The 16,168-nt window shown below is 43.2% G+C and overlaps 1 protein-coding gene across 1 annotated transcript in view; it reads right to left on the minus strand.

The window, feature by feature from the left end:
* The window catches only part of CLMP (CXADR like cell adhesion molecule), a 54,783-nt gene extending 42,251 nt beyond the window's left edge, over positions 1-12,532 (minus strand). Inside the window, exon 1 of the mRNA XM_028708450.2 lies at positions 12,168-12,532. Coding sequence (XP_028564283.2) covers positions 12,168-12,195 — 28 coding nt within the window. The 5' untranslated portion in view covers positions 12,196-12,532. The remainder of the gene's footprint in view (positions 1-12,167) is intronic.
* Positions 12,533-16,168: the final 3,636 nt, after the last annotated feature.

Consider the following 16,168-nt stretch of genomic DNA (forward strand, 5'->3'; position numbering starts at 1 on the left):
CCTTAAACACCAGTGCAGATTACACAGTCAAGGGGTGTTATAAACTGGCCGTAGTTTGCCTCACAAGCAGCCTAGGTGCCATATTCTGCATTAGTGGCAGCCTCCAGACAAACTGTGTGGGTACCCCACCTTGAATGCATTGCAGTAAATTATCCAACATAATGTCATTCTGGGCAAGGAAATGCTTTAAGGATGGCCAGGTACCATCCAGAAAGGGTTATGTTAGTTTGGCAGGTGTGAGAGACAGGACCTTTTCAGTGGTGGTCCCAGCAGAACACTCATTCTTGGGAAATGTGCAATACCCTTTGTCTTTCAGGCAGATCCTAATGACATTATTTCTTTCAGACGGCTTTTGATTGTGGGTGCAGTAGCCTATTTTAGTTTCTGTTGACTGGCTTCCTGAAATAGACTTGGTTTTATTGTCTCTGCTTATCGAGGTGTGCCTTTTTTGTGTGCATGTTTTCAGCTGATTTTATCAGACAATGTGACATTGAGAAAATACTTCAGTTTCAAAGATGACTTAACAAGCCTATCAAATAATTATTTAAAAATGCAGCTAACCTGTTTTTGTCTCTGTGTTGTGAACTACCAGTGCACATAGTGTCCAATGATGTTTTCTTTCTGGCACTGCTACACCTATATCTAGAATGATAGTTTTTTTTAGTCTATTCTCCACATATGGTTAAAAAAGGAAGCTACAATAGCATGGTGGAGGGAACCATGAAAAACCAAGAAATTGATGCACCCTGTTTCTTTCAGTAGGTTCATTTACTAATGGATGTGCATTCACTAGCCTAGAATTGCAGCAGCATGCCCAGGGCATTGCTAAATTGGAGAATGAGTTAAAGTAATTAGTGTATTACTGTGTATTACAGGATCATTAGCTTCAAAGCAAATGACCTTGGAATCCTCAAACTTTCTCATACTCTGTCATTGTGTTTCCACGACTAGTATTTTCTGTACCACCTCATGTAATGGGCTTCTCTTTTTACGCTTGGAACCTCCTTTGAACTCTCTGTGATTGCTGCAAATCTAGTTAAAAAGCATCTGTAATAACAAAGAATCTTGCAGCACCTTAAAGACTAGCAAATTTATCGTGGCGTTAGCTTTCATGCACAAGAGTCGATTTTTATCAGATGCATCTGATGAAGTGGGCTATACTCCACAAAAGCTTATGTCAAAATAAATCTGTTAGTCTTAGATGTCACAAGACTCTTTGTTCTTACTAATGCCCTGGGCATGCTGCTGCTATCCTATGTTTCATTGAAGTTCAGGTCACTGATGGGGAAACTGGCTTTCAGAGGCTCAGTACTTTTTCTTGTGATAGTATTCGCCAGTACTGTTCTGAGTACTGTCACCTCTTTTGTTCTGCCCCTGGCAGCCATTTTGTGCTGACGCCTGCAGCACTTTTGCCAAGATATCAGTACCACACCTAATTTTAAAAATAATAATAAATTAGAAGCAACAGTAATGAAAGCACTGGGGAGGCTGAAGCTTATTTTCTCTCCCCCCCCCCAACCATACACGTGCTTAACAAAAATAAGAGCCTAGTCTATAATACATTGAAATTAGATGACCTTAGATGGAGTTTTGGGGGCATTTTAAAATGTGATTCTAAAACTGATGTTTGAATTTTTAACATATAATTAAAGAGCTGCAGAAGGACACTGAACAAAAGGTATACTTTAAAAAAAGCTCTTTTCCTATTGCATTAATAGCATTTGGAGGTGACCTATTATAGGCTAAAATATGTTCCTTCTTTCACTTTTGAAAGTGCACTTGGGACCTGATTTGAACATTCTGTGCCTCTAGCGCTCAGCAGTTCCATGATCCATCTTCCACAAATAATGCTGTAGCTATATGATAAATAGTATAAGCTTTTTAAAAAAGTTTTAATTCAGCAATCTAATATCTTATACAGTGGTACCTCGGGTTACAGACGCTTCAGGTTACAGACTCCGCTAACCCAGAAATAGTACCTCGGGTTAAGAACTTTGCTTCAGGATGAGAACAGAAATTGCACGGTGGTGGCGCAGCAGCAGCGGGAGGCCCCATTAGCTAGAGTGGTACCTTAGGTTAAGAATGGACCTCCAGAATGAATTAAGTTCTTAACCCAAGGTACCACTGTATAATGTTTCAATATAATCCATATCGCCACCTAAAGTCTTATATTAACAAACTTGATGAATTCCATGCAAGCAAGTATATATTGTTATAAGGCAAGGCCCCCCAAACCACTAGATTCAGTAAAAGGTTAGAATCTGAGCAAACTCATAATTTCAAGAATTTAGTAATAGCTAGAAATAACACCATTTAGTTTCCTCGTGAAGCCAGCCTGGTGATAGCTCGTTGGGTTGATAATGGCTTGGTTTGTTTGATAATGGTAAGCCACCTGCAAAACATAAGACTCTGACCAGTATGGGATAGTTTGTCCACCTTTGGTCTCCACCCTGCACTCAGCTCTCACCTATGGCTCCTAGAAGCTGTCAGCACACCCCAGGAACAGCTTCAACTGGCTGGTAAACCAAGTGAGGGTTGCTGCTGAGTCTCAAACCCTCAGTGAGTTAGAGACTTCCCCTGCATGCGAAGACAGGCTCTGGCAGATTGAGTGGATGAGACCAATAGTGGGTCCAATGGTCAAGAAGGAGGTTTCTGCACGTGCTATAGAGGGAAGTGAGGGGCAGATGGGGCTCGTGAACCTGAGAAAGTAGCCCATCTTGGAGAAGGAAAACTTCACTTCTTCTCTTTGGGAGAAGAAAGGCTAAAAAGTATACCCCACACAATTCTGGAGTGGAGTCCCTAAGACAGTTGGATGGTGCCTAGTATACTTCCTCCTGGCAATTCCTGCAGCCAAGCTGGTGCTAAAGGTATTGTTCTGCTTTCCTTGAACTACATCAGCGAGTCTGGGGTGTGTGTGTCTTGCCCTGTGGGAAGCCCAGGACCTCCATACACACTGCTCAGGCTTGTGCCCTGGGGAGATCACTTCAGCACTAAAGCAGTTTGACTTCACCCCTGGAGACACACTCCATTGTCTCTCAAGATGCCAACAGCAACTTGTAAGGCCATCCAAGTTATTGGCCATCACTGCCTCCTGTGGGAGTGAGCTGCATAGTTTCACTAAGAGCTGTGTGAAGAAGTCATTTCCTTCAACTGTCCTGAAATCTTCCAACACTCAGCTTCTTTGGATGTTCACAAATTATAGTTTATGAGTCAAGATAGGCAAAACAGCTGTTTTCAATGAATTCCTTTGTTGAATTTGTGACATACGGATTTATGGATCAGCCACTCAAAAGTCAAGGAGTGAGTTCCTCTGGAAACTTTACTCCACAGAAATCAAGACTGAACTTTACTTAACCTGTCAACCACTATCCAGTGAGCAGCCTTTTCTGGTTTATTTGGCACACACCACAAAGAGCATTTTCACACCCTGAACTAAGAAAAACCTATCAACATGTCTCATATACTATTTATACCATATGAGTAAGGTTCATAGGATGCAGAATCAGGCCTAAAACTGAAACAAGGGGTACAATCCTCCCACCTATTTTGATTGATTTGATGCTCTTTAGAAACAAGAAAAGTTTGGGTATAAGGAGAGGGCTGAGAAATAGGCCAGAGTTCTAGTGTTGTTCCTTCAGTTTGTATCTTTGAATTCCCTGTACACTAATTCTCATCTCCAGCTCTTCTGACAGGTTTCAGCTTGCTTCAGACACAACCTGATGAAGCACCTAAGAGCGTCAGGAGCCAAGTCACAGTTATTGTTCCTTTTATGGTTGAAGAGATTAAAACTAATGAAATTTGCAAGCCGTGGCTATGATCTCCTCTTAACTGATTTTAATCTCCCCTAAGCTGCTTTTGAAGTAGTTCTACTTTCTGGTATTGTGAAAACTGTTCCAATGCTAGCTGTGCCCCAGTCTTATGAAGGACATCTGAGCGCATCTGTTGAAGGAGGCCCTCGCTTACTTCAGCCTTGATTGGTTAGTTGGTTGATTGATTGATTGATTGATGTTGTTCACCAGTCTTGTTTAATTTACAGAGGATCCTACACAGGATTCTTAACACATATTTGTTATGCCTTCAGCTTTAAGTGATTATACACTCTGAGCATACACCCTTCTTGAAGAATACCAGCATAAGGCCCACCCAGTCTAGCATTGTTTGGATAATTCCAGCAGCCAGGGGGATGCGGGTGGCGCTGTGGGTAAAAGCCTCAGCGCCTAGGGCTTGCCAATTGAAAGGTCGGCGGTTCGAATCCCCGCAGCAGGGTGTGCTCCCGCTGCTCGGTCCCAGCGCCTGCCAACCTAGCAGTTTGAAAGCACCTCCGGGTGCAAGTAGATAAATAGGGACCGCTTACTGGCGGGAAGGTAAACGGCGTTTCCGTGTGCGGCTCTGGCTCGCCAGATGCGGCTTTGTCACGCTGGCCACGTGACCCGGAAGTGTCTCCGGACAGCGCTGGCCCCCGGCCTCTTAAGTGAGATGGGCGCACAACCCTAGAGTCTGTCAAGACTGGCCCATACGGGCAGGGGTACCTTTATTTAAAAATAAAAATAAAAAAATCCAGCAACCAGCGCACAGTAGTTGGTCCACTGGAAACTGACTAATGCTCCATTGTAGTTTTCCCAGGCCAGTAGTCCACTGGTGGATTACTTGTCCTGAGGCACTGAGAGGTGATTCTCACATCGTAGTAAGAAGATATAAAAACCCCTCATAGAAACCAAATGATATTGTCACTCATTGAAGTGGTCCTAGTGTCATGGAGGAGGGGGAGTGAAAATGAAGCAAATTGCTGCTACAGTATCACATGAGTTCATTGCTCATGTAGTGTGAGCTGTTAAAATGCACAAATAAGCAGCCTATCTTAATTTTCAAGATAGCCATAGCTTATTAACTATACATCACCGTTTTCTAATGGAATACATGGTGACACACACAAAAACTGATCATTTTGTTGAAAGGGGAGTTCAAATTTGCCAGCACCGGAATATTGTTCAGATTTCAGTTGAGAGCTTATTTCAGGGGTCAGCAAACTTTTTCAGCAGGGGGCCGGTCCACTGTCCCTTAGACCTTGTGGGGGGCCGGACTATATTTTGAAGGGGGAAAATGAATGAATTCCTATGCCCCACAAATAACCCAGAGATGCATTTTAAATAAAAACACACGTTCTACACATGTAAAAACAACAGGCAGGTCCCACAAATAACCCAGAGATGCATTTTAAATAAAACTGCACATTCGACTCATGTAAAAACACGCTGATTCCTGGACCGTCCGCGGGCTGGATTTAGAAGGTGATTGCGCCCGATCCGGGCCCCGGGCCTTAGTTTGCCTACCCATGGCTTATTTCATACAAAAGACTCCAAAGTCTATAACACTTTGATCACCGTTCTTGTCTGGTTCAGTCTGCCTTGGCGGGATTTGCTCTGGGTTATTTCAGGTAGACCCTACAAGATCTATTCCTGATAACCCCCCTTTGGTCCATCTTGGCATCACTTTGGTAAATTGTCCTTTTGTTCAGGAGGTGGGTTGGGCGGGAAGCATGATGATGAAGAATCTGGCTCAATTTCCCTCCTGTCTCAAGAATGGTGATTGGAAATAATTGGAAGTGGCACTGGAAGTAATCGGAAGTGACAGCCCCTGTGCTCTGAGGCTTTTGCTTGAAGTCTAACAATCCCCCACAAAACAGAACCTAAATTTAAACAATGAAGTCACAAAGTGATTTGCCTTCAAGGTTGAAAGCCCTGTAATTTTAAGTAATTAATCAATTTTTTTTAAAAAAAATAAAATTAAAATAAATTGCAGCTTGAATGGGTTGGAGAGGAAAATGTTCTTGGCTATACATTTCTGCTTGGTTTCTCAAAGCTCTATTCAATACTTCCTGGTGTTCCTCTGCTTCAGTTCAGTTCAGTTCTATATTAAACATTTCCATAGCCCTTAAAATTTTTATCAAGGCTCTTTTTTTAAAAAAAATATATACTCGGCAGGCTCAACTGTACAAAGCATCCAGTGCATGTCTCATAAATATGTACAGAATGGAGGAGCGCCGCCCTGCTCTCCTGATGTTTGTCCTAGGAAACAGCCTGGGGAAGGAATTGAGCTTTCTTTCCTTTTCCTTTTTTAAAATTTGTGCTTGATCCGGAGACCCAATTGGAATCAGGGATGTCATAGACATGCATACACTATGCATATATAATAATAGTACCTGGGACTTAACACAAGATGTGAGAAGAGATTGCCAGTTGACAAAGCCCTGAGGGGAAGGTGAAAGATAGGGACACTTCCAGAAACAGCACCAAGAACACTTCTTAGTTTAAGATGAATAATGGATGGGTGGTGTTTATGCACTATAAAAAAAAAGTGCAAGAGAACCTGTTTAGAAATCAAATATACTTTCTAGTCGATGTAGCGCTTTGACCCGATTTACAGAGACGGGGGGGGGGGGGGGGACAAAAACTGAAAAAGAGTCGCTTGTTGAAACAGCCTCCAAATTAGACCTTTTGAGATCCTGTCATGGACTGTATCACCTTAGGTGTGAAGCACAATGTCCTATCTTTTTGAGTGTCCCATTAATGATGGCATGTTAACAGTGACTTTTTGGATTTCCACCTCTAAACTGCTATATAAATGGGGTCTGTAAAGTGGGCCTCTTTCAAACTTAGCACACACATGAACTGGTGTGGTGTCGAAGAATCAGTCTTGTGTAGTGGTTAGAGTTTTGAACCAGGATGTTGGCAGCCAGGGTTCAAATCCCCACTTGGCCATGGAGCTCACTCCATGACTGTCACTGCCTCTCAGTCTAATTTATTTCGCATGCTTGTTGTGGGGATTAAATGTGGAGAGGAAGGCCTATGTACACCACCACCTTGAGCTTCTTGGAGAAAAAGATAATAATAATAATAATAATAATAATAATAATAATAATAATAATAATAATAATTTATTTATATCCTGCCCCCCCCCCAAGCCAAAGCCGGGCTCAGAGTAAAATAAATACAACAATAAATGCAATACATATAAGATGAGATATAACTGCAAACAAACAAATAAATAAAAGCCCTAAATCTTTCTGTAGCCCAGAGTGCTATGCTTTTTTTTTTTTTTTAGAGAGAGAGGCTGTTGCTCTCTCTCTCACACACCCTCCATCTGGAATATATAATAATCCAACTGCCATTGATGATGATAGAATATAGCAAGTGCCAGCAAATCTTCCACCACAGATAATCCAATTAACACCTTCATTTGAAATGCCATGTGTAGGATATACCCTGCAGGAGCATTGCTTAGCAGCTTCAGCATTGAGGGCAAGGGAATCTGGTTCTCACTATTGCTTGTAGGATTTAGGATTCCTTTTCCACAAGTCTCTTGTCAACCCTTCCCCCCCCCCCCCCACATCTTATCTGACCATGCTTTGTTTTACAAGACCTATTAAAGCTACATGCCTGTCCTCAAATGGCTACAAGCATATACTGCTGGCTATAGAGCAAGCCCTAATCCATTAGCTGGGTAAACAATTGAATGCACAAGGAAACATCAGCGAATAAAACAGTCTTATTCCACGTCCCCACGAATAGCTGATTTTAGCTTGTTATATACATTATTAGATTGATGGAACATTGGAAATTAACAATGCAATGTGTGTATGTCTCTGTGTGGGATTGTGCTATGTAAGTCCAAGTTCTACAGCCAGAAAAGACATCTCCTGTGACTGGAATAAGTTATGCAGATTTGTATAATGGGCCAGATTATCAAACATGCCAAATGTAATCAGTGACGCCCTGTTTCAGACCTTACAGCTCCAGGGTATCTCTATGCCCAGATCTAGGTACGCATTGGAGCATTCATAAGACTTGTTCAGCATACCAGAATCTAAAGAAAACAAGGAGGTGCCTTGAGAACTTCAGCTTGGAAGTGGCTTCAAAATGCTGGGTGGTGTCAAACGAAACAGTTTCTCTTCTGCAAGAACTATTATCAGCTACCAATTTTTTGTCCTCCATCATTCTTCATGCTTCCATCCTCTGTACCAGGCATAGGCAAACTCCAACCCTCCAGATGCTTGGGACTACAATTCCCATCATCCCTGACCACTGGTCCTGTTAGCTAGGGATGATGGGAATTGTAGTCCCAAATATCTGGAGGGCTGGAGTTTGCCTATGCCTGCTCTGTATTCTCTATGGGTAACCTGCCCTCTCCTTTATGTATGTGATCTGCCCTGCCTTCATAAATCTGCAGGAGTTTGCGGAACCCTAATGTCTGGAGCAGATTTACTGAGGGCACAGTGGCACACAGGGAGAATAGTGGGCAGGGAAATGCCATTGCGCAGCTAAAAGTCCTTGTCCCTGTGAAACCCTTCATTTGGCTATGACCCATTGTTGTTAGTAATAATAATAGGGACTGAAATAATTGGAACTTCTTTTTGTGCCAACACTACTGGATATTGGGACTCCTAACTTCAGCAAATTTTGTACACGTAGGACCATGTTGAGTGTGTTGACTTATCATCTTCTAAGTTTTACTAGTATGGGACAGAACTTGCATAGTGAAGTCTCCTGCAGCATTTTCAGAATAGTAGCGCAGCACAGCTCTTAGAACTCCTTTATTTTTGTTACTTTGCCCAACTGCACATTACACATGAAAACGTATATCTTAAAAGGCATTCTTTTCTACCAAAGAAATGGACAATTTGGCTATGGCCTTTAACCTTGCACAAAGTGGAAATGAAATACAAGCATAAATTTCTTCAGCAGGAGTAACATGGGCATAGTTAAATGGTTGCACAGAAATATGAGCATGGGTGTGTGCTGTGCTAAAAATGAATGTATGGAAAATTTGCATTTCTGGTAATATTTGCCCACAAATTTATACGTTGCGCTGTCCTGTTGTAATTTCCATCCTCTTGCCTTTGAGATACGTATATGAACAGAACTACAACTCTTCATACTCTGCTTGTGTTCCTGCTAGTGAACTGGCCTTCTATCTTGAGGGTTGGCCATTGCTCAGTTTATCCATTATTGGGCATAGAATGGTTACAAATCCTTGATATTATCCCAGAGGAGGGGGAAAACTCCCTGGTATTGTGATTTCATTCAAATGGCCACAAAATGTGAAAACTAGAGGAGAAACACTACGTGCAGAAGAAACCTCATATTACGAGCTCTGTTGGATCATGCCAAAAACCCATTTACTCCAGCATCCTCCTTCCCACAGCAGCGGCCCAAATTGCCTTCAGGTATCCTACAAACAGAGCCTGAACCCAACAACCTTAATAAGGAGTGTCTCCATTAGTCTTTTGGGTGGGTCATAAAGCAGTTTTTACCCATTTGTACTTAATTTGTTCCCATTGTATTCCATCAGTGCATATCACATTTCCTGCAAGTAAGCTACCTTTGAATTGTTGTAAAAGGTAAAGGTAAAGGTACCCCTGCCCGTACGGGCCAGTCGTGTCCGACTCTGGGGTTGTGCGCCCATCTCACTTAAGAGGCCGGGGGCCAGCGCTGTCCGATGACACTTCCGGGTTATGTGGCCAGTGTGACAAAGCTGCATCTGATGAGCCAGCGCAGCACACGGAACGCCGTTTACCTTCCCGCTAGTAAGCGGTCCCTATTTATCTACTTGCACCCGGGGGTGCTTTCGAACTGCTAGGTTGGCAGGCGCTGGGACGAATGACGGGAGCGCACCCCGCCACGGGGATTCGAACCGCGACCTGACGATCGGCAAGTCCTAGGCGCTGAGGTTTTACTCACAGTGCCACCCGCGTCCCATATTTGAATTGTTGTAGATTTTGGCAAAAAAAAAAAAAAAGGTTTGTGCCATGTTGGGGCTAAAACAAGTGCAAGATATTGGTTGCCAGTCTTCTGTTGAAGTCTGATGTGCCCAGAAAGTTGGGAAATGTGAGATACTCCCGTTCCCAACCTACTCTGTATTGGGACTTGGCACCAAGGCTAATGAGAGAGGGCACATGCTCCCACTTGCCCATCCTCTGTGGACATTTTGCAACATCACTGCAACATCCCACTTCCTGTGGGAGACCCAAAAGCTTGGAGTTGCTCAAGAGATGGAAACCTTTACACAGACTGCAGGATGTGACAGCTGGTAGGAGACAGGAATTTGAATAGGTCATTCATGTTTATGCCTCACCCAGCTCTTGCTGATAATCAAGGGTCCATCGATTCACACCCTTAGAAGCATCAGCTAGCAAAACCTTGTACTCCATCCTTCCTCGTGTTTCCACCCTCAGTACCCTCTCTGGGTGGTAATGCTTCTGAATACTAGTTACTAGAAAACCATGGGGAGGAGGTTGCTCTTGTGTTTGAGTAGTCACTGTTGCACAGGCTTCTGGGTAGCCACTCTGAAGGCAGGATCCTGGACTAGATGGGCCTTTGGCTTGATCCAGCAAGCTCTTGCTATTTTCTTATATCCATCAGCTTTCCTAAAAGAGGAGGAGTCTCTGAATCTACTCTGGGTCTTCCATACTGGTGAGGAGGGATAAAGGCATAGCAGCCCTTTGCGATGCGCTGATATGGGATTTTTCACGGAGCTGCCTGCTTGTCAATCCAATGTGGAAAGTGGAATTGAGGGGAAAGCTTGTTCTCCACACTGTGATGTCTCTGGAGAGGTGGAGAAGGAGGCTGCCGCTGACTCAGTCACAAGGGAGGCCAGCCTTCGTCTCATTTTACTCAAGCCTGCCTTTCTTAATCATTTCCTCCATCTTTTTACCTCCTCCATTTTACAGAGAATGTCTTTTATATGGGACGTATCGGTACTAACTTAGTTTGCCTGCTATGAAGATGATACAACAGCCAGCAGCTTTTTGGGGTTGTTTTTTTTCCCCCTCTTGCCATCTACGGCAAATAATTATCAACCTTTTGTTGTAATATAAGTAGCTGACAGTGATAACATGTATTATAAAAAAGCATTTTAAATAGACTTATGAATAATTTTCCATGCTTCACTGGTTCCCCTGGATTTCTCTCCCTGCCTTTCTGGTCCTTTCGCACACTGGACACAATCCAGCTCAAGTTAAACACTTAGAAGTCCCGTTGATTTCAACAGAAGAGATTTAAGAACATGCATAACCATGTAATTCTGTTCATGTCTGCTCAGAGGAAAGTCCCATTGAGTTTGGTGGGGCTTACTCCCAGGTAAGTGGATAAGCTCCATCTACTTAAATAAATGGTTTCCCAAGGTAGCTTAAAGTCAGCTGAAATGCCAGATATAATTTAGTTATGCAGCTAAAAATGGAAAGCGTGAAGGTGTAAGCAACACATTTGGGAAAATTTGAATCTTACAGGTACACTCATCAGCAAGCCATTATTAGCTGCTGTTCCCTGTTGACTCTGTGGCAAACCTGATTCTCCTCTCTGTAATGTGTTAAATTACTTTCCTTTTCTTTCACTGTCTTTCTGTTGTTTCCTTCTCCTTTGATTTCCCCTATGTTTGTCTTCAGACCATTCTTATTTTCTCTCTTTTGTTGGCTCCCCACTTCAGTTTATCTATCTTTTCTTCTTCCGTGCATCCCCGCTCCCTCTTTCTCCCTTCTTCAACTCCCTCCCATGTACTTTTAACACATCTGTTTCTAATTTTGGGCTGTCTATGGTATCAGTTGGAAACAATGGGCTCCTTTAAAATATCAGAAATAAATTTCTGAGCAGAACGACATACACAAAAGTGAGCAGATTGGCCACTAATCTTGAAACAATGCTTTGTTGTTCAAATGTGTGGATGGCAAAGTTGTCTAAGGCTTTGTATCCTAAAAACCTCAGCATTTTTATGTGTGTGTGAGCTCTGCAGGCGGCATTTAAGATTTCTTCAAGAGAAGTGTTTAACATTAAAAAGCTTCAATAGCTTTTTGTGTAAAACAACATCAACCCACACCTTTAGGAGAAGAGAGCCTCATGCTTTAAACTCTATTCATTCCGATATGCGAATTGAATTTTAACTGCCCCCCTCTATTTTTGTTCTCCATAAAAATAATAAAAATGCCAAGAAATTGAAAACAGATGATCTCCATGCTCAACAAACTTCGATGCCAGCCCCCCGCTTTAAATCATAAAAAGTAACTTATTTTTCCAAGAGCCCCTCCCTTGCTAGTTACTGTTGTGGTTGCAACTCCTCTTTTGTTAGGATTTTTTTTTTCCTTTTAGAAAAGACTAAAACAAAAACCTCCAACTTACCTAGAAACAGGATAGAAAGTGCAGACATTCCGTCTCTGTGAGAGAGACTTTTCTTCCCCCTTTTTTTTACTTCTCTCCACTCAGGAATGGCAGGCAGACCTGCTCAGAATTCAAAGTAACGCCTCTGGAATGTGCTCCATGTAATTGCATCCATGTGCCAGAAAAATAACCAACTTTGCTCCTTCTTCCCTTCTGCTATTCATTCCCCCCATCCAGTTTCCATGCAGATATGAGGAGAGCCTGTTTCTCTCTGTCCGCTGGTTCGGAGCCTGTCAGCATCTGGAAGAGGGAAGACAAGAGGCGGTGCAGCTGAGAGACACATCTATGGCTGCACAGAGTAATTTCGCATGTCTGGAAAGAAAGAGAGAAAAGAGGAGGGAAAATACACAGCGCACAATTTTAACCATATGGCTGAATCCCAGAACAGCCCCTCCCTACCATCAGCCAGGATTAACAGTGAAGGCTGGTCATGTGGTGAGCTGTTACTTACTCCTGGTAAAAGAGCAACTGTACGTTCTGTGGCAAAGCAATTAGATTGCACTGGTGTCAAATTGGTTAAGTAGATTAAATTTGGAAAATAATTGTCCCTTGAGTAGGGGGGGGGCCTGTGGCATTCCAGGTGTTGCTGAACTTCAACAGCATATATGTTTTTATTACTTTGTCAGTTGTTTGCCAGCCCAGGCACCTTTGAAACGAGGGAGAGGATATAAATTTAATAAATATTAATAACAACAGCAGCAGCAGCAGCATCCTTTCGATCAGCCATCCTGTTGAGGCTGATCGAAAGTGAAGTCCAACGACATGAAAAAGAACAGTAATACTCTCTCTCCTAATGCTAGAATGTGTGGACATCGAGCGAAGCTGAATGTTGGAAGATTCAGGATAGATAAGAGAAAACACTCATACAGCACATAGTTGAATTATGGAACTCACTCCCACAGGAGGCAGCAATGGCCACCGACCTGGATGACTTTAAAAGAGGATTGGACAAATGCATGGAAGGGAAGGGTATCAGTGGCTACTAGCCATGACACTTATGCCCTGCGTTCATGACCTGAGACAGTAATGCTTCTGAATACCGGTTGCTGGAAACAACAGAAGGGGAGAATGCTTTTGAAGCTGTGTTACACACAGAGGCGGAACCAAAGGGGGTGGGGGGCACTGGGCACCACACTTATCGCGGGGCCTGCAGCATGCTCAAGCCACGCGTCTCTCCTGGGAGTGAAATGGTGGTTCGGGTGCCTGCAGGCTCCACACTGCCTGCAGGGTGCACCCGCCACCCTGGGTGCCCGAGCAGCCAGCTACACGGCTGGTTACACAGTCTTATGTGGAAAAGTGTAGGTGATGCCTAGTGGTTTGAGGATTCGTGAAGTTAGACTCCTTTTTCCTCTTGTCTAGGTTTTCCCCATACAAATCCCTGTTGGCCAACATCATCAGTTGAACTAGTCAGAGGGAAGAGCAACAGGTAGCTGTTAACAGGTCACAGTACTGATTTTCTTTTTGTCTGGGTGTGGAGCCTTGCCCCCACCCCCACCCCCCAATTCCAGGACATATCTTACATTATCTAGCAGCTGTGGTATCATATAGAACAGGGGTCAGCAAACTTTTTCAGCACGGGGCCGGTCCACTGTCCATTAGACCTTGTGGGGGGCCGGACTATATTTTGAAAAAATAAATAAATGAATGAATTCCTATGCCTTACAAATAACCCAGAGATGCATTTTAAATAAAAGCACACATGTAAAAACACGTGATTCCCGGCCAGATTTAGAAGGCAATTGGGCCGGATCTGGCCCCCTGGCCTTAGTTTGCCTATCCATGATGTAGAAGGTCAACCAAATCAGTTTCATTCACCCAACCAGAGTACAAGCTAGCCTGTGGTATTTCTGTACTTCAGCTTATTCTTACCCTACTGTTACTGGTATTTGAAAACCTCCTGGGTTTAGCAGGAACACACACACACACACACACACACACACACACACACCTTGTTGTTTGTTGCAACTTTTGGTCCCACTCAAGTGGGGACAAAGAATGGATGGGCTTTTTAAAAAAAGATCTGCCTTCCTGCTCCTTTCAGAGTGCTGCCTTTCTTTCAAACTCCAGTGGCTGCAAATATCACTCAGCTCAGCAGTGGAAAGACCAATGGGTGGCTGCTGACACTGGCAAGTTTGGGTTTGGATGTTTAGCCTGGTCCTGGATTTAGGGGCAGTGTGTGTGTTGTGTGGACACTACAACTCGGCTCAGATGCCTGCATCTCCCTGTCTCTAGCTTGTAGAAAGCTGAGTAATCAATATATTGCCTTCCACACACCTGTCTGAAGGAGATGTGAAAAATACAATAAAAGCAGTCAAAAACAACACAACACAGCAGTTAGGCAGCAGGTCTCACTCATGGGATGAGCAAGTTAATACCAGACAGCAGATATCCTATGATTCTCTTTTCGCAATTGCCCCTTTGGATTAGCCTTATTCGGCTGCGATTTCAGATTCACTTAAGAATCTTTTAATCTTTTATTTCCACAGTCCGGTTGCTTAAAATTTGGTGAAAGATTTGGTGAAAGGGGGGGGGGGGGAATAACCCCTCCCAACTCCATGTCCCCTGCTACCCCCCCCCCCCCCGCACAAATTAATGAACATTTTTTCTTAGATCTGCATGGTAATGCTATGTATTATTTCAGTTGATTATATCCTCATCTGACTTACACATACCAACATTTGTTTATAATAATTGCTTCACATCCTATTTGAGTGGTTGAAAACTGGCCGTCCACCCCTATTTTATACCACTCTTCAGGCAAACCTCACAAAGCAATTTACAAAAGCCCATTAAAAAGACAAAATTGACGCTTATTGTTGTAAGTTACAATAAAGGGGAAATGCACCTGTTTGCTTAGAATGAGCAAAACTGCTTCTTCTCCACTCTCATGGCAAGATGGTCCTTCAACTGGGGTGGGGGTAAGACATAGGACCCAAATATCTGAGAGACTGACTTCTTACCAGATTTCCATGGGGAGAGACCATAGAACTCTCTTCATCATAATACAGTGGTACCTCGGGTTAAGAACTTAATTTGTTCTGGAGGTCTGTTCTTAACCTGAAACTGTTCTTAACCTGAAGCACCACTTTAGCTAATGGGGCCTCCTGCTGCTGCCACACTGCCTGAGCACGATTTCTGTTCCCATCCTGAAGCAAAGTTCTTAACCTGAAGCACTATTTCTGGGTTAGCGGAGTCTGTAACCTGAAGCGTATGTAACCTGAAGTATATGTAACCGAAGGTACCACTGTATAGTGCTCAGGCTTTGAATGTAGAAGGTCCCAGGACCAATCTCAGGCTTCTCTAGTTCGGAAAGGATGAGCTAGCAAGTGAGGAGCAAGAGATCTTTCTGAGTTCTTGGAGAGCCACTACCAATCATACTAGCTAGATGTACCAATCCTTTGACCTGGTTCTAGTTGTGTGCCTACAAGATGTTTAAAATCAAAATGAAAAGGACGTCTGATGATCTAAGCGGAAAGCCACTGGGTGCTTTGCCAGATATATAACAGTCACCCTGACTGATAGATGAAAGGTATTGTATGAAAGCTATTGCTAGGTCTTGAATGAAGTAGGAAAATAGAATTTCTAATAGACTGGTGGATCACAAGCTTCCATCCTGTATCCTCCCCTCTTCAAAGATAGCTGGACTAAATAGATGCAAAGGATCAGAAGCAATTGTAAAGCTGAAATTGCTTATGAGCTTTTGTTGTCGCTATTAACTGATCCTTGTGGAAGAGAACTCAGAGGAGCATTTGTAATGTAAATGCGCATTCTGGCAAATGTAGGCTTTATATTTGCATTACAGACTATTGAAGCAAAAGGCTCCTCAAGTCTCCTGTGAAAAAAATGTTCATGGGCTTGGCCTTGCTCTTTCCATTTCCCCTCTATATGAGCTTCATATAAGAAGTGCCCAGCTTCTGGATCAAGCCAAAGACCCATACAGGCTATCATTCTGTCCTCACAGT

The sequence above is a fragment of the Podarcis muralis genome, chromosome 15 (assembly GCF_964188315.1).
Source record: "Podarcis muralis chromosome 15, rPodMur119.hap1.1, whole genome shotgun sequence".
In the NCBI taxonomy this organism is placed as follows: Eukaryota; Metazoa; Chordata; class Lepidosauria; order Squamata; family Lacertidae; genus Podarcis; species Podarcis muralis.